The sequence below is a fragment of the Jaculus jaculus genome, chromosome 1, assembly GCF_020740685.1.
Source record: "Jaculus jaculus isolate mJacJac1 chromosome 1, mJacJac1.mat.Y.cur, whole genome shotgun sequence".
Taxonomy (NCBI): domain Eukaryota; kingdom Metazoa; phylum Chordata; class Mammalia; order Rodentia; family Dipodidae; genus Jaculus; species Jaculus jaculus.
In genome coordinates this window covers 190,346,057-190,369,505 of record NC_059102.1, presented here as the reverse complement: position 1 = coordinate 190,369,505, position 23,449 = coordinate 190,346,057, and the positions used below count along the sequence as shown (strand labels likewise).

The following is a 23,449-nucleotide window of genomic DNA, read 5'->3' as shown; positions in this document are numbered from 1 at the left end:
AGTTGGAAGTGAAAATACAGTATTTAGAAGTCAAAATTATGAGATACAGAACTCTATTATATTCAATATAATTAATATAAATAATTAAGCTTTTTCATTAGTTTCTCAGTTGATGGAATTTAGCAGCTTTTTTTTTTTGTTTGTTTGTTTTTTGTTTTTTTTTGTAGGTAGGGATCTTGGCTCCAGCCCAGGCTGGTCTGGAATTCACTATGTAGTTTCATGGTGGCTTTGAAATAATGGCAATCCTACTACCTTTGCCTCTTGACTGCTGGGATTAAAGTAGCTTTTAATAGAGATTTTAGAGTTTTAAATTGGCAGTGCTTCCTGCATTAAAAGCCTTTAGCAGCTTGTGAATTAATAAAAATTTAAAGCAAACATGATTTACCCATTGCATAGCTCTTTGTGTTGTAGGTGGTTAGACAAAAGAGAAGTATGGAGCTGGAGAGATGGCTTAGTGGTTAAGGCGCTTACCTGAAAAGCCCAAGGATCCAGGCTTAACTACCCATTACCCAAGTAAAGCCAGATGCAGAAAGTGTTGCAAGTATCTGGAGTTCTTTTGCAGTGGCTAGAAGCCTTAACATGCCCATTCTCATTCTTTCTCTCTCTCGTTCTCTGCCTCTCTCTCTCTCTCGCTCTGTCTCATAAGTAAATTGATAAATAAATAAAATATTTTTAGAGAGATGAGAAAACAATAGCATCTAATCCTATGCTAGATATTTTCCCAGACATCCAGCCTACCTCTCTCTATCTCTAATTGAGAATTTTGGCTCAAAATAACCCTCATTTTTTAAGGATTTTATTTGTTTATTCATTTATTTATCAGAGAGAGGAGAGAGAGGGGAGAGAGAGAGAGAGAGAGAGAGGGAGAGAGAATGGGCATGCCAGGGCTTCTTGCCACTGCGATTGAACTGCAGATGCATGTGCTACCATGTGCATCTGGCTTATGTTGGACCTGGAGAATCCAACCTGAGTCCTTTGGCTTTTCAGGCAAGTGCCTTAACAGCTAAGCTATTTCTCCAGCCCAAATTCTCATTTTTTTGGAAATGTCTGCAGCAACCCAATCCAGAGAGCTCTCAACAATGTTCTGGACTAGGTGAAGTAATGTGGTCTTGTAAGGCTGGCTAGCTTATATTTAAAACAGAGGCAGAATCAGGTGCCCAGTCCACAGTCCATTTGTGAGCCTCATCAATTCTATTTTTTATTTTTAATTATTTTTGAGGGTTTTTTCAAGGTGGGGTCTCACTCTAGCCCAGGCTGAGCTGGAATTCACTATGTAACCTCAGGGTGGCCTCAAACACATGGCAATCCTCCTACCTCTACCTCCTGAGTGCTGAAATCAAAGGTGTGTGCCACCAATCCTGGCCAATTCTATTATTTTATCAGACTGTGAAGCTACAAAGATGCATTTAGTTGTTTTATGACCCATTTTATTTCTTGGGGAGGTTTTCAAACTGTTAAAATCACTGGTTTCTTCAGGAGAGACGTTCTGATTGGCACTCAGCAGTCCTGGCAATCCACTGTGGATACTAGAAACTTCATATGCAAGTCATTAGTATTCTCATACGTTCTCTATACTTGTCTATGTACCATGTAATGATGGGGGTCTGTTATTACCATGATCATAAAACAAAAAAATGGACAATAAATTAATTCAATTATCTAAAGTAACTATATTTTTTCAGTGTAATTCTATTAAGTAACATATAGTTAAAACAATTGTTTCAGACATTGTCACGTATGTGTCAGAAAACTTGGAGTATACTTTCAAACAGAATAATTAAATTTATACATTTGGGACTGGAGAGATGGCATATTAGTTAAGGCACTTGCCTGCAAAGCCCAGGGAACCAAGTTGGAGTACAGAGAACTCATGTCAGCCAGATGCACAAGGTGGCACATGCATCTGGACTTTGTTTGCAGTTGCTAGAGGCCTTGGCCTGTCCATTCTCTTTCTCTCTCTAATAAATATATAAAAATTAAAATTGTGCATTTTAATTTACTTAACATTAATCTCATCATACAGAATTTACCCAGAACATAACATAGGGCTATGCTTTTCTGAGTTTTTCTGCTCATCTCTCAAATGTCAAAGATATGCCATATCACTCATAAATTCTTCATCTCAGTGATAATATCATTTTCCAATGGAATTGTTCCTCAGTTGACCTAAAGCATTTACCCAAACTTTGTTAACACAAGTACCATAAACACAGATTTGTTTAATCTTAAAAATTTGATAGTTAATGAAGAAAATCTTGAATGCCAAGTGATTTATTATTATCCAAGAAAGTGTCAAAATTCAAGATGAAGGAGGACATGTGAGTGAGAATTTTGTGGGTTTTTTTGCATCATATTAATGTAATGTTTTTAAATGAAAACCATTAAGCACAGATGAATATACAGTCATCAGAAGATCTACATCGAACATGGAACACTGTATTATTAATGCTCACAAGCTGGGGTTTGCTGACAGGAGGAATAATCATAAAACATCACCTTTTATTTCATCAGAGACAGTTATGCCTACCCAAGATCTGAAGCTCAATAGCTATAAAATGGTTTCACCCAAGTGACATCCTATTCAAAACAGCTGTCTGCAAGGAAAATAAATGGATTTAATCTGCCATAAAATGAATTGCACAATTTATTTTTCTTTAGGAAGGCATGCCTTTGTGACACTAGTGAGCTATAACAGTTTTGCTTTTAAAAGCAGCATTTCCTTCTCTGCCAAACCCATATTAACTCAACCGTGTAGAATTTTCCTTTAGAAAAAGTGACTGGAAAGCCAGATGAGCTTATCTACACCTGAGGACTTTCTCTATCTTACAAGTACTGCACTAAAACATGAACCAAGGATAAAATTTCAAACCAAAGATACATTTTCAGATGCCTAGCTACATGGTTAAAATGCTAGAAATTGTCAAAGTTAGCGACTAATGCCCCACAAAAAAAAAAAAAAAAAGGTATAATATGATTAAAGCAGTATCAGAAAAGAGAAAATATTTGGGATAATACATTTACAATTCATATTGATTATTTCAATCATTTCATGTACATGAAATACATTTTTAAAGACAAGTCTGTAAAATAAAAATTTCAAACTGTGTAATTTTGTTTCACTGCTAAAAGTTGTATTTAACTTACAAGTTTATATGTGCTAGGCTACAATACTTAACTTATTCCTTTCCATTTTTTACTTCATTCTGTCACATATTTTTATTATTGGAATTTGTGCCAAAATTAGCCTATATGTATCCCACTGTAAAGAAAACATTCTAACAAACTACAGTAGTGTATATTCATAGATTTTTTTAAACCACCATATAACATAAGACTTCCTTATCAAATGTATCTCTGTAAATTTAATACAAATCCAAAAGCAACTAAAATTGAAAACAGCTTCAGCCAATATATGATAAGATAAATGAAGTATATCATTACTTTTCTTAGAATTTATTTGAATATTAATCCTATTAGAAACTTCTGCTATATTCTGATATCCAACACATGATTGAAATGCAAATCCTTAAAACACTTCATTAATACAAGATTATGCTGTAATAATGTCTCAAGATCCCTTATCTTAATCTGAAAAGTGAACACCTACTTGAAATAGTTTTCAACAAGGGTAAATAAAACTGGGTATTAGTATCATGAGGATTGTGAATATCTGAGTGAGCCACAGTAACATTCCTGAAAATGTGAGATTTGTGCCTGCTATTAAGAAGAAAAAGGGGGCAACATGAAGCTGCTATAAAGTGAAGCAGTCATACAACTCAACAAGGATGTGTGAGTCAGTATTTTGTTGTTTGTGTTGACATATGCATTATATGAGATTGAGTTTGTAGCATAAAAATAAGAGGAAGAGAACTCCCCCCAAACTGTATGTCATCTGCCTTGGCTCAGATCCAACTCAACATAGCTTCTGCCACTGACAGTTGCTACTCATATTTTATGGATTCAAAATTCTCTCCTATGAGTTATTTTTATATTCTGTAATTCTTCATGTATTTCTCCCTCTGTGTTACAGGTTCATTTTCTTCTGACCTTAAGAACATGTTAATATTTTAAAACATTTTATTAATCTATTTTACTTATTTGAGAGAAAGAGAGAGGAGAGAGAGAGAGAGAGAGAGAGAGAGAGAGAGAGAGAGAAAGAGAGAGAGAGAGAGAGAGAGAACAGGCATGCCAGGGCCTCGAGCCACTGCAAGTGAACTCCAGACTCATGCACCACCTTGTGCATCTAGCTTACATGGGTCCTGGAGAACTGAACCTGGGTCCTTAGGCTTCACTGGCAAACACCTTAACTGCTAAGCCATCTCTCCAGCCCAAGAATACGTTAATATTTTATAGTTGTATTTATGAGATAACACAGTGCCACTCAATATTCCATATTCTCTCACAATCACAAAAGTAGTCTAATCAGTGTTCTGTGGAGCATTTTACTAAAACTATCTGTCCATTTCAATACTTGGGAACATAATCTATAAACAGTATCAGGAATCAGAACAGCTTTCTTCAGCTAGTGATGCTGAATATCAAAACAGAAAAAAAATCTTAGGTTCACCTTAACAAACAAAATTTGCCTATATACTGCAATTTAGTAATGCTTAGTTTGGTAATATAGTTTGGTATCTAATTGAAATTATATAAATATTAAATCTGAAAAATTTCAACAGTGACTAGCTTTCAATAAATCTGAAAAACAAAAATTGCTTGTCTCATGGTCTAGTGGAGTATCTGATGTAATACTGGAAGTAAAATATTTTTTGTTGACTGTCATCTCAGAATTTTTATATGCATTTAAGTGTTAGTATTTTGTAATATAAAGTACAAATTCACTGTCATTCTTCATCTATTTTACAACCTTTTCATGCTGTTGATATACTCCAACTTTGAATAGTTGTAAAACTTGGGCTAACTGATCTGGCTTCTCATAGAAACATTCAATAAGACACTTCAGGACCTTCTATAAAATAGAAATTTAAATGCAAGACCTGTCATTGTCGTTTTGAAATTATTTGAAATATTCTTAGTATTTTCTAGATTTATAAACACATTCAAACATGTGAAGTCCTAGGACTTTTTTAATTTTTATATATTAATCTAATTTATATACTTTTAATCTAAGGTAGTTATGCAAGTGTTGATCTCACATAAACTGCTTTAGAACTCTCTCTGTGTCTTTCTCTCAGAGCTTGGTACACAGAATTATTTACAAATCCCATAGCCAAACATGTCTACAATATATTGAAAAATAGAAAAGAGTACTTATAAAGTAAAGAAGGAAAAAGATCAAGGAATATGGTAATGGGAGTGAGTTGTAATTCACTATAAAATGTATCCATATATGTAAAGCAAATACCTACAAATTTATGAAAATAAAAAAGTCTATCAAAGATATGTCAGAATTGATATTAAATAAATAATAAGGCTTCCTTTTTATACTTAAAACCTGGTAACTAAGCACTAAATGATAGAAACAGGTTGAACATTGTGTTTCTTAAGAACTTTCATAAGCAACAGGGGAACATCTTGAATACATGCCAGTTATGCAGCCATATTATAGGAACTTCAGCCCCAATTTTAAAACTCATGACAATATTTCATGTTTTGATTCATCTAAAATTGGTCTTGTTGAACTGAAGACTCATTCATTTGAATGAGGTCTGAGATCTCACATTCTATCAAGTTTCAAGAGAATGTTGAGGCTTCTTAAGCATGAGCGATATCTAGAGGGGAAAAGTTTACACGATGGGAAAAAATAAGATGGATTTCTTCAAAATTTCTGTCAATTCAAGTCTGTTTTTATTTCCAACTAGACATGAGCATAATAGATCATTGAAAAACTCAAATATGAACTAATGACCTTTGTGGATAAGAAAGTTAAAGACAAGCAAGGGCAAGAATATGTGAGTGAGTGGATATGTGACTATTTGTATGAGCATACCTGGGTGCAAGGGTAGATGTCCTTATAAATATTATACTGACGGACATGTATCAGCAACCTCCTGTGCATATCCCAATTTTTTAGTAGTATTCATCTAAGTACACAATGTTTACAGCATTTTAGGGTTCATATATACCCTATCTCTGAGGTTAAGTTCCAGCTTATTTCACACATTTCAACAGTTTCCATTTGGATGACGTTAAGGTTGTCTGGAGTTGGGAGATAAGCCCAGGATTAGTCCTGCTTTAAAGTCATCCGGAAACCTTGTTATAGGCCTCAAGTTAAGTTGTTTAATGTATTTCTGAGAGCATTCTGGGGAAAACATCACGCATTCACTAGGTAAGCTTCAAATAGCAAAAACACAGTGGTTGCTGTTGAAAACTTAGCTGTAGGCTTATGTCTTCATGGTTTAGGCTTATTTTCCAAGGCTAAAAATCATTTTGTTTATGAAAGTTACCTTATTAAAAATATCTAAATTGAGAACTGCTGCATGGGATATTGACTTAAAAATAACTTTTCAGAACTGAGTCAATCATACTTAGCCTGATTTTTTTTAAATCATGTTAATGACACAGAATTATTCATAAGTACAGGATGTTATAGTTTTTTCTTCATAACAAAATTTGGCAATTACTATAATATACTTGTTGGAAATTGGAATTCCAAATGATATTATACTTGTGCTAATAACATCACTAAAGCATTGGTATTTTCATTTTTTGTCATCATGTGTGCTTTTGTCTTGACCTTGAGGATATAACATATAGGCAGAAGACCTTGATTAGCACTTGTCAAAATTGTATTGCCTTTAGCTAAAGGATACTGCAGACTAGTTAGAAGAGAAATAGTGCCAACTGTTAGGTCTCATACTGAGCAGAACTGATTTAGAATATATTTCTAAACATAAAATTAGTGTATACAACTTCATAAATAATTTTCCCAAGGAAGCCAACAGATTTCCAGTGTCTTCCTGTGCTTTAGTTTCCTGGCTTGCATGTTCTGAGTTTCACAGTTGAAAAAAAGGACTTTATATTACAAAATCATAATTTCTTGTATTATTATGAAATAATGATACATATTATATTTCAAGTAGAAATATATTAATGCATATGTATGTATGCATATATATCCTATTAATTATAGTATTAAGAGCACAGTCATATAGAAACATCAGAATGAGAAAAGAGTAAAGCAGTTTCTGTCCTAGGTATTCTGTAAACAAGATTACAGGCATGTTTTGATCAATTATTTCTTTCACAATTTAATTCTGCATTTGACTATAAAACAACATTATAAGCTTGTTATTTCATAGGAATAGGATATCTAAAAACTTTACATAAGCATTTAAATCATAATTATCATTAAAAATCCATTCGGCAAGCAAAAAAATCACCACCCCACTTAGTTGCTTTTCCATTGTTCTGTTACAATAATTACACTGAAAGTTTTTATTGCAGAAAAACACTAACCAAAGTTGCTACTATGCCAAAGCTGATAACAATTTTGTTTCATTAAATTCTGCCATTTATCCCATTTTCAGACTTTCACTTGAAAATATTCAGCAAAAACCAAAATCTTCAAATTTTTCTATCAAATGTTTCTTTTTTAAAAAAAATATTTTTATTTGTTTATAAGAGAAAGTGTGTGTGTGTGTGTGTGTGAGAGAGAGAGAGAGAGAGAGACAGAGACAGAGACAGAAACAGAGACAGAGACAGAGACAGAGACAGAGAGAGAGAAACTGGTGATCCAGGACCTCTGGTAACTGCAAACTCCAGAAACATGCACCACCTTGTGTATTAGGTTTTACATGGATGCTAAGGAACTGAGCTGTGGTCTCAGGCTTTGTAGGCAAGCACCTTAACCACTGAAAATACTCTTCATCTCCTATCAAGGATTACTGTATTATCCCAGAGTGAAAAAAAAATAGTCATAATAAACAATTTAGAAAGATAAAGTTAATTGTATAGAAATTAAGCAAATATGCACTGACTTACATCTTCTGCTGCTATCAACCAAAAGGACCTTCAACTTGGTTATTCCCAGCTCAGTTTCTTACTGTCTTTTCAGTTATTAAAAGCAAAGCTTTGTTTTATGAATATAAGGTAATGACTGATTTGAAATGTGGAACTTTAGTTATAAAAAATAACTGTCATTTAATATCATTTTTGATACAGAGTCTCATATAGTCCCATCTGGCCTCATACTCATCATGTAGCCTAGGTTGACTTTAAACTCCTAATTATGCCTCCACCTTCCAACCATTGGGATTACAGGTATGTACCATTCTGCCAAGCCAATGTTTCTAAATCTTTAAATACCACAGTACAGATACCAGTTCTTATTCTTAGATATTATATAAAGTATGCAATATTTAAAAAGCACAAGACAAACACCTCTTTAAAATAAAGTGAAAATGACTAAGTTGTTAATTTATAGTGAAAAAGAAAAATGTTGAACAACCACATTTTAGTCAACAATTTGCAAAATCTACTGAACCTAGGAAACCCTTGAGTAAGGATTTCAAATGAACAACTGAGGAATAGAACCATGTTCAAATTACCGAAATCTCAACACCTTAAGCAATCCTCTACAGAATTTTTCATTACTATGAAAATGATGTTCTGTTATAAATGTAACTTCCACAATTACAATTAACCCATATGATAGCAGGATGTATTTGCAATATAAGAATTACATTCAAACAATTCATTGTCATGCTTTTTATGGCTATATGTAGGGAGCTAATGCAGACGCCATTACAAGATGGCGCTGGCTTCCTGCCAGTCTTGAGGTAAACAATTCCTTATTTATGCAACGCCTTGGCGCCAGCCTCGCTTGAGGTTGCGCATGAGCTTGACGCACCTTGTCCCGAGCCTATCCCGTGGCTCCTGTGGGCGGGTGAGCCTACGGCAGCCAATCAGCAGGCGCCCCGTAGTATTCTGCCCCATAAAAGCAGCTATACCCCTGTGCCCCTCACCCCTCGCCATCAGCTTTCCTGTTAACCAAGAGGCTCTCCAATAAAGTGTGATCAAGAAGGATCTTCATCTGGTGGTCATTCTTCTCCTGCAGGACAGGGGGCTCGCCCCAGCTATAGATTTAATTGAAGGTCCTATATGCAATGCAATTTTAAATATATATATATACAAATGCAGAGATATTATTAGCATATCTTTCCCATCCACTCAGAGTCCTGAAGTAGGGGGAGTGCTTTACCATTTCTACATTATTAACTCCCCATTTAAACCAAATATGACTTAGGAAGTCCTGCTTTTAGGAAATGTTCTTTCATTTTATTCCCCTGACTTATAAACCAAATACCCTTAATAGTATGGTAAACACCATTAAAACTGATGAGAAAATTTCTAATTCATTGCTGCAACTGTTTTTTTTTTGTTGTTGTTGTTATTGTTAAGATGTGACAGAATGGCTAGCTTTGCCAAGCAAACATTTATGTCCCATGTACTTTCAAAATATTTATTTTAACATAAGCACAACCTGAAGAATGTATAACAATGGTAAATAATAGAGCAGATATGCTTTCTGAAACTAATAACAAATTTTATAGATCTTTTTGAGTTATTTCACCATTCATATGTGCATAAAATAATATATTCTCCAGAGCATATCCTGGATGAAATTTGAATCTGAAGCATTTTGTCAATGCCTGTATAATTTGTAACAGAATGCAATGCACATTTATAGTCCTTCCACCCCCTCATACACCAATAGCTTATCATTAAGTTACTTTTGCCACTGGTCACCATTTTCTGAATCACAACCTAAATGAAACTTCATAATCACCTTTCAGATGGAATATAGAGACACCCTTACTATCTCTTTTTAAACAGCCTTTCTTGTTTATGAGAGTGAGAACTGAATCAGACAAAATGTTATCAACAGCAACTTACCTCTATCACTGAAGTCATCTACAAGAATGATTTCTGCTATCAGACTCTCCGGAGTTCGGTTAATTATACTGTGGATGGTCCTCAGGAGTGAGGTCCAGCCTTCATTGTGAAATGGGATAATGATGCTGGTATTTGGCAGTCTTTCCAGGTACATCTTGTGCTTACAGCTAGAGATGAGGAGGGATGAAGAAAAAATGTCAACTGCAAAAAAATAACACATCTACTGATTTTTATTAATCAAGTAAGACAATGATGAAGATATCAATGTTTCATAATATTATTGAAGTCAGACTTTTTCATCATAAGAGGTATTCTCTTTATTCATAGAGTTTTAATTACCTGCTGTGTTGCTAAATCTTAATAAGTGAACTATATTATTCTTTTTACATTATGGGGCATAAATATGTCAAAATTTTGCAATCACGTCCTCTTGGTGATACATATCTAATATATTATATAACAGAAATAAGAATAAATGATCTTGATTTGAAATTATTTCCCTTTATAACATATTTAAGGTTAACATGGGTTATAGGAAGTGTTTTAAAACTTTCTGTAATAATTGTGGTTTGATGGTTAAATGTTTTATCTTTTCTTCTGTGTTGATGATGCTATTAGAAGAAAACACCACAGATTTTCCATGGGATAAATGAAAATTTGACTGGATATTACAATTTGCTGAATACAAATCATATTGAAATATTGCATTAAAATCTCAATATCATATAATATTACATCCTGAATGGAATGTTAAAAAAGAAATCCCAAGTTAAGTTTTTCATTGCAAACCAATCTAAGGAAGAAGTATTAATATCTTATCCTTTTATCAATAACTTAATGAGAAATTAATTATGTTTAACAATATTTACAAAACAAAAAGTATTTAATGCTTACAAAGAAACCCAAATAATAAAATAACATTGGTAGTAAAGAGCTTACAAACAATAAATTCATTTTAGGATAATAAAAATAGTAAAAATATAGCATATATATTTTAGTATATCTGCCAGTAATTTCTTTTTTAAATTTTTTCTTTTTATTTATTTATTTGACAGAGAAAGAGGGAGAGAGAGAGAGAAAGAATGAGAGAGAAAGAGAGAGAGAGAGAGAGAGAGAGAGAGAGAGAGAGAGAGAGAATGAATGTGCCAGGGCACTAGCCACTGCAAACAAACTCCAGATGTGTGCACCCCCTTGTACATCTGGCTAACGTGGGGAATCAAACGTGGGACCTTAGTCTTTGCAGGCAAATGCCTTAACCACTAAGCTATCCCTCCAGCCCTTTACCTCTTCTTTAAAAAATACTCTATTTTTATTTATTTATTTGACAGAGAAAGAGGAAGAGATAGTGTGTGTCAATAATTTCCAACAGGATAAAGAGAGCTGTTGTCTTCAAATACAATGAAGAGATCTGAAAAAAAAAAAAGCAATCCAATTCAGCACCTTTGTCATAATTATGCAGGGTTATCCATTCTTCTAAGCAATTACTCAATTCTGTGTAATCTTTGCACACATATTTGCATGTATATATGTTTAGGATATGTGTACCCACTGCACAAACTATCATATACCATACTGTTTTGGGACTATAAACGACATTTACTGGAAAATAAGTTATATTTTCAAACATCAAAATAAAATTATGTATAAATCAATTGTCTAATTAAATAAAAATTGTATTCCTATAAACCTTCTAAATAGCAGATTCACAATACTGAAAGGACATCTATAAGCCATGTAAAGTCCAATAAAAAAATAATAAAATAGACATAAAATGATGCAAGATAAACCTGTAGCAAAAGAATTCTCTTCTAAAATGTTTTCAATCATTTCTACCTGCATGTGCCAAAATTACTACCACACATGAAAAAGGAATGGACCCTTTCTTACTCATTTATGTGAATTTCTGTTGTTTACTGTCATAAGCTAGATTTATTGATGTAAGACAGAATCTATAGTGGGGAAAAAAATAGCAAAATACAGTTCTTAACTTTAAAACATCCCCAATGTAACAGGAAATACAGAATGACAGTGTAAATTTTGAAATATAATGTATCTTGTAGAAGTTTAATAGAACACTATTGGAAAATATAAGTTCCCCCACCCAAATCAGAAAGTATAGTAGAAATAAAAATGAGAGTTAAACGTGGCTTACTAAATGCAGGTTCAAAGTATATTTTAAATAGAAATGACATGAGTTTGTATGTGAGAGAAATCAGTAAGGAATACCTCCATGACCTTGGATGTGGTTACTGATCCGACGACAGATAGATATGGGAACATTATTTGGGCTGCACATCAGAGTATCTCGTGATTAAGAGTGAAGCTAGTAAGTTCAAATTTGATAGTGAGTTGTCAAAATGTCAACCAGTTGGAAAAAAATTTCATTTTTGTATGTATGTAAGTATATATGTATGTATATACATTATATATATAATGTGTGTGTTTATGTTCTATAATGTATATATGTATATGTAATATAATATATACATATATATTGTGTTCATCCATCCAATTATATCTTTATCTCTTGTGTGTGTGCTTGCAGCTTAAAGTAAGGATCTCCTTCACTAGCATAACAACTGCGAGATAGCTCAGTGAAAGAGCACTTGCCCAGCATCTGTGCGTCTTTAGGTTAGATTCCCAGTCCTGCAAAGGAGAAAAGTAATACAAGGTTCTGTTTTGTGGGAGGCAGAGGCTTGTGCATGACAAACTCTAGCAGGTGAGCCAATGTACCTCAACCTTTCAGCACTCACTCTCCCAGGATAACCAAGGGTCAGAACATAAAGATGACTAGAGAAGCAACAGAATTCAGTGACTCTTGTCTCTTAATGAACAGATACAATTTCTGAAGAGAATGATTAACCTCTGGATCAAGTATCAATCAATGAAGATTGGAAGTTAGAGAGTAAATGATTTTGTGGTGGGATGACGGTGTCCATGAGCTTGCCCACAGGACTGACCCCAAGTCACCCTACTGAAGAGCGTCTTCAAGACACAGGTATGTGGTGGTGGCTACTTAACTTTCCTCTGCCTTGCTCAATCACATTCTCCTTCTGAGATTCAATACTTTCTGGTATTACTTCCAGGAGGGAAATAGTTCTAAAACCCTTTCATATCTGCTTTTATAGTGGGCTAAATGTTAATTGAGGGAATATTACACTATTCAGCTATTACAGGGACAATCTTGAATACAAAAATGATAGGCAAAATATTAAGCAATAACATATTTGTTTAGTTATGCAGCTTGAAATTATATATGTGTACACACACACACACACACACACACACACACACACACACACACATATATATATATATATATATATATATATACCACATAGCAGGTAGGAATACCCTAAGGCTTGGTATCCCATAGGTACTGACTGAGGTTTTAATGACCCCATGGATAGTACCATAATTCCACTGAGGAGGACCCCCATAATAAGGGAGTTTGGGTGAGGGGATAATAGTACATAACCTGAAATTATATATATACACATACATACATACATATATATACACACATACATACAGATATAGATATATATAGATATATATAGATATAGATATTGATATATAGATATATACAATGATTAACATAAGTTTCTAAAAATGGTCTTTCCTAACTTTTTAAATGTATTTATTTATTGTGCGTTTTTTAAAATAATGGTGTTAAACCATAGTGCAGGCAAATTATGCAGCTGATGTTGGTTTTGAGCTCAAGGCAATCCTCTTGTCTTAGCCTTCTGAATACTGAGACAATAGGCATGAAGTATGTTTTTCTTCTTTACAGTTTTAAAGATCATTCATGATCTGTTCAATTTTTTGTTATGCAAATGAAATGTAACTATTAAGATTTTTAGAAAATGTTTATACAGAAAGAGTCTTTTCCTAAATAATTGATTATATGTATTTAAATTGAGAAGTTTACATAAAGGTCTAGAACTGACTTTTTATCAGTTAGGGTATATTATAAGTTCAGTGCTAGCTCATTCTTGATTACCTCTCAAATATTTTATAGTCAAAATTTATAGGTGGAACTGTCTCGGTAGAAAAACAAGCTTTGCCCATCCTATCAGTACGAAAATGGACAAGTTACCTAATATCAGTAAAAATTAGTTTTCTCACATGTAGTAATATGGAAAAACAGTTAACTACAAAATGCCTTTTCCAAAATGTGTCACTAATATTGCATTAGATAATCTACACAAAGCTCTTAGTACAATACATCAGCTGATCTGAGTTAAGGATTTTCTGGAGTTGTCATTATTAATGCTGATATTTTCATTGCTTTCCTTTTAACTGTCAGATCCTCCATGGAAGAAGGTAGAGAAATACAGGAACAGAATAAAGGAACATGATAGATGGGATACAAAAATGAGTGCATCACAATTTCTTCCCTAAGGGCTCACAGACCAGTGGACACATAAATAAAATGATGAGACAAGTGACATAATACATAATTTACAGGGTATAAACTCCTAAAGGAAGAATGACTAGTGTTGTTTAAAAGAACTAGGGAGGTCTTTATAGATGAGCATGCATGCTGGAAGTAGATCATGCAAGCTCTTGGGAGTGATTCTGAAGAATGTGGACATTAGTCTGAAGTCAACATGAAGTATTTCAAATACTGTTAATTGTGAGAAAGAGAAGAACACATTCACAGATTCTTTCGGCAGCAGCCAGACAATACATTGAAGGTGGTAGAGAGGAGACACAGAAATATTAAGGATTGTAAGAGTTCTGGAAAAAATAAGTGAGAAAAAAAAGTGAGGATATGAATTTGATTTTTACTCTAAAGACATTCATCCTTTTGTAATGCTATTTAATCTGATTGGATTATATTTACCCATTCTACACATATGCTGTTTGGCAGACAATTATATTCACTATCACATGAAAGCATTGGATGTGAGGCATGTGAAGCAGATGGTCACCCTTCAGCATCATGAGGAGCATGGAAGCACAGCCAAGGCATTGCAGTTTCAGTCTAAAGTCAAGTTGTGGTGAGATTGGAAGTTTAAATTTGTTAAATAGGAATACACAACATGATTACGAGACTGTTTAATGACTAGGTAAGAGGGTTGGTGGCAGGGAATTTTCCTGGACTGTACAAGGCCCTAGGTTTAATCCCCATATTTGTGGAATGTAAAATGTTAAAAACTATGACAGCTAAGACAAACACAATTGGAGGTGCCTGATTACAAATCTATATGAGATATTTAAGTACAGGAAAATAAGACCAGGGGCTGGAGAGATGACTTAGCATTTAAGGCACTTGCATGCAAAGCCAAAGGACCTAGGTTTGTTTTCCCAAGACTCACATAAGCCACAGGAAGAAGTTTGTGCATGTGTCTGGAGTTTATTTGCAGTGGGTGGAGGCCCTGGACATGCCCATATTCTCCCTCTCTCTCTCTCTCTCTCTCTCTCTCTCTCTCCTCTTTCTCCCTCTTCTTTTCTCTCTGAAATAAATAAATAAAGCATTTAAAAAATCACAACAATTTAAATCATTTATCACTACAAGTTTATAGGGATGTATCTTGAATGCTTATAATTGTTATATTTCATTTTACTCTATTATCATTTTTTTCATGTAAATGCTTGTATAAAATTAAAAGGGTTTACATATGTTTCAAGGACATGACATTTCTTTTTCTAAATTGTGTTTTATATATGATTTCAGGTTATGTACTATTATCCCTTCACCCCAGCTCTCTTAAGATGGGGGTCTTCCTCAGTGGATTTATGGTACTATCCATGGGGTTTTTAAAACCTCAGTTATGAAGATGCGGCCTAGGTATCATGCCAAAGCAGCATGGGGGGACAAGCCAAAAAGAAAAAAAAAAAAAACAAAACAGCAAAATACACACTTTTACTAAAAAGTGAGGTGTATAGGAAATTGAAACAGCAGCAGAGAAATAGGAGAGATCCAGAGCATCCAGAGCTCTCAAGGCCTGGCAGAAGCACTTCCAGTGGAGCAGGTCTGTGTGCCAGACTGCAGCAGTGGCGCTGGGCTTGAGCCTCAGGAAAAGCCAGGCTAGGGGATTTTCCACTCTTACCAGAGCTCTCCACAAACTCAAGAAACGTGAAGGGAGAATGGCAGTGAACAAAGTTGGAGCAGACCACAAGGTAGAAGGACACGTGGAACAGCAGGCAAACTGAACAGCATTGGCTCCCTCCTCTTCCCCACCGCCAGTGCCCAGCCCTCGGCACAGAGCAGCGGTCGAGGGACCAGGCCATGCCTATGGAACTGACAGAGCACCAAAGAGGGACCCAATCAAGAGCACAGCTAAGACCAAAATCATCCCAAAAGGTAATTAGGGTTACACCAGGTCAGTACCTGCCTAATAAACCTAGTATATATGCCTGAATCAGAAGTGCTAATTGCACCTTCCATATCAGTATAAATTATATGTTAAAGTGGATGGCTGGTCAATTTTGCCATTTTTAAATAGGCTGTATTTTGGGCTTGCTATTTGTTGCTTCTTGAATTATAGTGGCTTTGTTTACTCTTCTGTTATACATAAGGGAAGGCTCTCAACTGGTCACAAGCTGACTTGGAACCCTCTACAGACCAGAAATCTTAACTGTCTTGTTGTCAGGATTAAGGGAGTGGGTGAGCCACAACACAGCCTAAGGAACAGATAGAGGATCTGGTTGTCATAATACCTACTCTTGGATAAATACTCTGAGCTGTCTTTCCTTGACAGTGTATATTGTTTAGTTAACTTTTAGAATCTGCCTGTATTTTGTTCTTCTTAGCCTACTTGAATACTCTTATACCAGGCACACCCAACACCTAGAGTCACTTTTGTACATACTTTTGTACTCTGAGAGTCTTCAGAGCCACACCTAGTGCCTTAAGCTCAACCCCTGAAGATATATAACAGATTGATTGATATATCTCATAACACTCAGCTGGAAAATCCAATCATTAAATAATCCAAGATGCAAAAATATATACATTATAACACAAGAAACACCAAAAATCAAGACAACATAAATCCATCAAAAATTAATGCATCAGAAATGACCTCTAGTGAGAATGAGTTAGAGGAAATGCCTGAGAAAGATTTCAAAAGAATGATTATAAATATGCTTAAAGAACTCAAGAAAGAATTCAAAGGAAGCAAAAAGGACACAGGACACCAATTTAATGAAATAAAAAGGTCAAAGTAGACATAAATAAGGAAATAGAAATAATAAAGAAAAAACAGAATTATTAGCAATAAAGAACACAGTTAATGAAATAAAAAAATAAAAAAAAAACTCTGTAGAAAATCTCACCAGTAGAATGGATGAAGGAGAGGACAGAATATCTAAGCTAAAAGACCAGGTGGCAGATCTAATACAGTCCAACAAAGAGAAAGACAAACTTATAGAAAAGTATGAATGGGAATTTCAAGATGTTCGGAACACTATGACAAGATCAAACATAAGAATTCAGGGCATAGTAGAAGGAGAAGAACTTCAGTCCAAAGACATAGTTGGCATCTTCAACAAAATCAAAGAAGAAAACTTCCCCCAAATTGGGAAAGAGGTGCCAATGCAGATGCAGGAAGCCTTTAAAGCACCAGCCAGACAAAAGATGAAAAGAACCTCTCCTTGCCATATTATAATCAGACTATCAAGCATCCAAACCAAAGAAAAAATATTGAAAGCAGTCAAAGAGAAAAATCAAGTTACTTACAAAGGCAAGCCTATCAGGATTATAGCAGATTACTCAAAACAAACTTTAAAAGCCAGAAGGGCGTGGAGTGATGTATTCCAAGTTCTGAAAGATAACAACTGTCAACCAAGGTTACTTCATCCTGCAAAGCTATCCATTAGATGGAGAAATAAGGACATTCCATGACAAAAGCAGGCTAAAGGACTATTTGAAGACAAAACCAGTTCTACAGAAAAAAACTTAAAAGAATCCTCCATGCTGAAGAAAAAGAAAAGCACACATATAAGGAACAAGGAAAAAACAAACAATATTCAAATACTACTTAACACAAGCGAGCAAAGGTAAAACCGGAAGAACTACAAACAAATGGCAAAAATGAATACACACCTTTCAATAATATCTCTTAATATAAATGGCCTCAATGCCCCAACCAAAAGACATAGGTTTGCTGACTGGGTTAAAAAGCAGTATTCTTCAACTTGTTGCCTCCAAGAAACCCACCTTTCTACAAAGGATGGACACTATCTTAGAGTGAAAGGTTGGAAAATGGTGTTTCAAGCAAATGGACCTAGAAAACAAGCAGGGGTTGCTATCCTAATATCTGATAAAGTAGACTTCAGTCTAACAATAGTTAAGAAAGATAAAGAAGGCCACTTTATATTGATTAAAGGCACCCTGCAAAAGGAGGACTTTACAAACCTAAACATATATGCACCTAACATAGGGGCACCCAAATTCATCAAACAAACGCTACTAGAACTAAGGTCACAGATAACACCAAACACAGTGGTGGTGGGTGACTTTAACACCCCAGTCTCTTCAATTGACAGGTCATCCCGGGAAAAAATAAACAGAGAGGCATCTGGACTAAATGAGGTCATAGAAGGAATAGACCTAACAGATATCTACAGGACATTTCATCCAAATGCTGCAGAATATACATTCTTTCAGCAGCAAATGGAACATTCATTAAAATAGACCATATATTAGGACACAAAGCAAATCTTTACAAATACAGGAAAATTGAAATATTTCCTTGCATTCTATCTGATCACAATGGGATCAAACTGAAAACCAATAGCAAGATAGGCCATAGAGCATACACAAAATCATGGAAATTAAAAAACACATTACTAAATGATGAATGGGTCAATGAAGAAATCAAGATGGAAATCAAAAAATTTATAGAGTCAAACGATAATGAGAACACAACATACCAAAATATCTGGGACACAATGAGGGCAGTCTTAAAGGTAAATCTATAGCTTTAAGTGCCTATATTAAGAAATTAGAAAGGTCACAAGTAAATGACCTAATGCTTAATCTTAAAGCCTTGGAAAAAGAAGAACAAGGCAAACCCCAAATCAGCAGACGGGAAAAAATAATAAAGATTAGGGCAGAAATTAATGAAATAGAAACTAAAAAAAAAAAAAAAAAATCCAAAGAATTAATGAAACAAAGAGTTGGTTCTTTGAAAGAATAAACAAGATTGATAAACCCTTAGCAAATCTGACCAAAAGAGAGAAGAGACACAAATTAATAAAATTAGAGATGAAAAAGGTGACATCACAACAGATGCCAGAGAAATTTAAAAAATCATAGGGACATATTATAAAAACATATACTCCACAAAGTATGAAAATCTGGAAGAAATGGATGATTTCCTTGATTTATATGACCTACCTAAATTAAATCAAGATGAGATTAATCACTTACATAGACCTATAACAAGCATGGAGATCAGAACAGTTATCAGAAATCTCCCAACTAAAATAAGCCCAGTCCCAGATGGATTCCCTGATGAATTTTACCAGACCTTCAAGGAAGCGCTAACACCATTTTTTCTTAAGCTTTTCCATAAAATAGAAAAAGAGGGAATCCTACCAAACTCCTTCTATGAAGCCAGCGTCACCCTGATACTAAAACTAGGCAAAGACAGAACAAAAAAAGAAAATTACAGACCAATCTCCCTAATGAACATAGATGCAAAAATTCTCAACAAAATATTGGCAAAGAGAATACAAGAATATATCAGAAATATCATTCACCATGACCAAGTAGGATTTGTCCCAGAGATGGAGAGATGATTCAATATAAGCAAATCTATAAATGCAATGCATTATATAAATGGATTGAAGAACAAAAATCACATGATCATCTCATTAGACACGGAGAAAGTGTTTGACACAATCCAACATCCCTTCATGCTAAAAGTCCTAAAGAGACTGGGAAGAGAAGGAACATATCTCTATATAATAAAGGCTATTTATGACAAGACTACAGCCAACATTATTACCAAATGGGGAAAATCTGGAAGCCTTTCCACTAAAATCAGGAACAAGACAAGGGTGTCCACTGTGCCCACTTTATTTAATATAGTACTGGAAATGTTAGCAATAGCAATAAGGCAAGAGACACACATAAAAGGGATACAAATTGGGAAGGAAGAAATCAAGTTATCATTATTTGCAGATGACATGATTCTATATATAAAGGACCCTAAAGACTCTACTAGCAAACTGTTAGAGTTGATCAAAACCTATAGCCATGTAGCAGGATACAAAATAAATACACAGAAATCAGTAGCCTTCATATATGCTACCAACAAACACACAGAGGATGAAATCAGAGAATCATCCCATTCACAATTGCATCAAAGAAAATGAAGTACCTTGGAATAAACATAACCAAGGAAGTAAAGGATCTCTACAATGAAAACTTTAAAACACTCAAGCAAGAAATTGAAGGTGACACTAGGAAGTGGAAAAATATCCCTTGTTCCTGGATTGGAAGAATCAATATTGTGAAAATGGAAATCTTACCAAAAGCAATATACACATTTAAAGCAATCCCCATTTAAATCCAAAGTCATTCCTCATGGAAATAGAAAAATCAATCCAAAAATTCATTTGGAATTACAAAACACCTCAAATATCTAAAATAATACTGCACAACAAAAATAAGGCTGGTGGTGTCACAATAGCTGATTTTAAACTATACTACAGAGCCATAGTAACAAAAGCAGCATGGTACTGGTACAAAAGCAGACATGTAGATCAATGGAACAGAATAGAGGACCCAGATGTAAGCCCAGGCATCTATAGCCACCTGATATTCAATAAAAATGCCAAAAATATTCATTGGAGAAAGACAGCCTCTTCAGCAAATGGTGTTGGGAAAACTGGATATGTACCTGTAGAAGGATGAAAATAAATTCTTCTGTCTCTCCATGCACAAGAATTAAGTCCAAATGGATTAACAACCTTAACATCAGACCTGATACTCTGGAACTGCTGGGGGACAAAGTAGGGCAAACCCTACTTTACTACTAATATGTTGAACATATTGGTCTTGGCAAAGACTTTCTGAGTAAAACCCCAATTTCTCTGGCAATAAAACCACAGATTTACCACTGGGACCTCATGAAATTATGAAGATGTTGTACTACAAAGGACACTGTGGATAAAGCAAAGAGGCAACCTACAGAATGGGAAAAAAATCTTCACCAGCTATATATCTGATAGAGGAATAATATCTAGGATATACAAAGAACTCAAAAAGTTAAATAATAAGAAATCAAACAAGCCAATTAAAAAATGGGCTGTGGAGCTAAATAGAGAGTTTTCAAAGGAAGAAATATAGATGGCATATAAGCATCTAAAAAAAAAGTTCTACATCCCTAGTCATTAGGGAAATTCAGATTAAAACTACATTGAGTTTCCACCTCACTCCTGTCAGATTCACTACCATCATGAAAACAAAGAATCATAAATGTTGGTGAGAATGTGGGAAAAGCGGAACCCTTCTACACTGATGGTGGGAATGCAATCTGGTCCAGCCATTGTGGAAATCAGTGTGGAGGTTCCTAAAACAGCTGAAGATTGATCTACCATATGACCCAGCTATAGCACTCCTAGGCATATATCCAAAGGACTCATCTCATTTCCTTAGAAGTACATGCTCAACCATGTTTATTGCTGCTCAATTTATAATAGTTTGGAAATGGAACCAGCCTAGATTTACCTCAACTGATGAGTGGATAATGAAGATATGGTATATTTATACAATGGGGTTCTACGCAGAGGTAAAGAAAAATGAAGTTATTAAATTTGCAGAAAAATGGATGGATCTGGAAAGGATTATACTAAGTGAGGTAACCCAGGCCCAGAAAGCCAAGTGCCACATGTTCTCTCTCATATGTGGATCCTAGCTACAGGTGATTGGGCTTCTGTGTGAGAAGGAAAAACTCAGTACCAGAGGCCAGTAAGCTAAAAAAAAAAAAAAAAAAAAGATACAAAGGAAAGAGACAGGAAGGGAGGAGGGTACTTAATAGGTTGGTATTGTATATATGTAAATAGAAGAATAGATTAATGGAGGTAAAAAGGCCCAAATTGAGGTCAGGGGAGGAGATTGAGTAAAGGAAAGGTGGAGGGAGGGCTTATCAAAATATAAGAGGATGCCAATAAATCATATGGAATCCTCCCATTTCGGACAATGGAACACTCAGGAGCCTTAGATAGTTGTTGAAAATTTTTCAGTGCCAGGGATGGGATGCCTCCTGTGAGTTATTGGCCAGGGAGGAACATGATGCCCCCAAAACATTATAGGCCATTGCTGAGGACCTTGGTTTCCCACCAGGAATAGATGGTAAGACCCTATTGCTGAAGACTCCACATTCTTGGGCTGCAAGGCCACTGAGAAATCCTGCTGGAAGTGAGCTGATAACCTTCTCCATGTAGACCAGCTGACAGAAAGCTGGGAGAAGCCATTATACATGCAGTTCAATGGGAGAAAGATGCACCACCAGGGAAGTTACTCAGCAGTGGACACTGCAAGCCTTATAATTGGCCAGCTAGGCCAAATGAGCCAACGGGTGCAATAGTGGTACATCTGTCGTGGTGGAAACCAACTGCCCTCCAATTGGACTGGAGGCTCACTCCAAGGGAGGGAATATATCCCTGATTCTGTAAAGTTAAAACAGGGGTAGTCATGAGCCCTAGGGTTGTAACATCTGCTGATGTCTGGATAAGTGTATAGTCTATGCTTATCAAACTGCCCAGCAAGCACTTCTCTTAATATTCATACCCTTATATTAATGCTACTCTCACTTTGGATAGAGAATCTTCTCTTTCCAGATGCAGTGACCTTGGGACAACTCAGAAGATATCATGGTGCTGGAAAGAAGTAACTAGATTACCGAGTAACTTCTTGATCACACCTTCCAAGGCTCAGGGTCTAATGAGGAAGAGGTGGCAGAAGGAATGTAAGAGCCAAAGGAAGGGTTGGACTCCTTACAACGTGCTTCATCCAGACAAAAAATTGGCCTCTATATCCATGACCTCATAGTGCCTGACAATACCTACACAAGACCATCATAAGAGGAGGGAAGGATCATGGCATCCAAATAAAGGAGAGGCTTATTGAGATGGGGAGCAGATGTGATGGAAAAGGGAATTTCAAAGAGGAAAAGGGGGGGGGTTGTTACCATAGGATCTTTTTTATAATCATGGATAACTTTTAATAAAATTGAGACAAAAAAACTCAGCTACTACCTATGGGATAGCAGGGTACCAAGCCTTAGGGTATTCCTACCTGCTATGTGGTTCTTACAATCTTTACATCCCCTCTTTCACAATATTCCCTGAGCCATGGCAGGTCTGTTGCAAGTCTGATTTGGTCTTGAATGTTTTTGTTTGGTTTTGTTTTTGTTCTTGATTTTTTTGAGGTAGGGTCTCACTCTAGCCCAGGCTGACCTAGAATTCACTATGGAGTCTCAGGGTGGCCTTGAACTCACAGTGATCCTCCTACGTCTGCCTCCTGAGTGTTGTGAATAAAGGTTTGTGCCACCATGCCCGGTTAAGTTATTTGTAGTCTCTGTATTTCTGCTTGAATAGATTTTGATTTTTCTACATATTTATTGCT

General features: G+C 35.2%; 1 protein-coding gene across 2 annotated transcripts in view; it reads right to left on the bottom strand.

The window, feature by feature from the left end:
• Nucleotides 1-23,449, bottom strand: part of Galntl6 (polypeptide N-acetylgalactosaminyltransferase like 6) — a 1,388,055-nt gene that overhangs the window by 818,401 nt on the left and 546,205 nt on the right. For both annotated transcript variants that reach the window (XM_004657138.2, XM_045142386.1), the window contains exon 5: nt 9,859-10,025. In XM_004657138.2, coding sequence (XP_004657195.1) covers nt 9,859-10,025 — 167 coding nt within the window. The remainder of the gene's footprint in view (nt 1-9,858; nt 10,026-23,449) is intronic.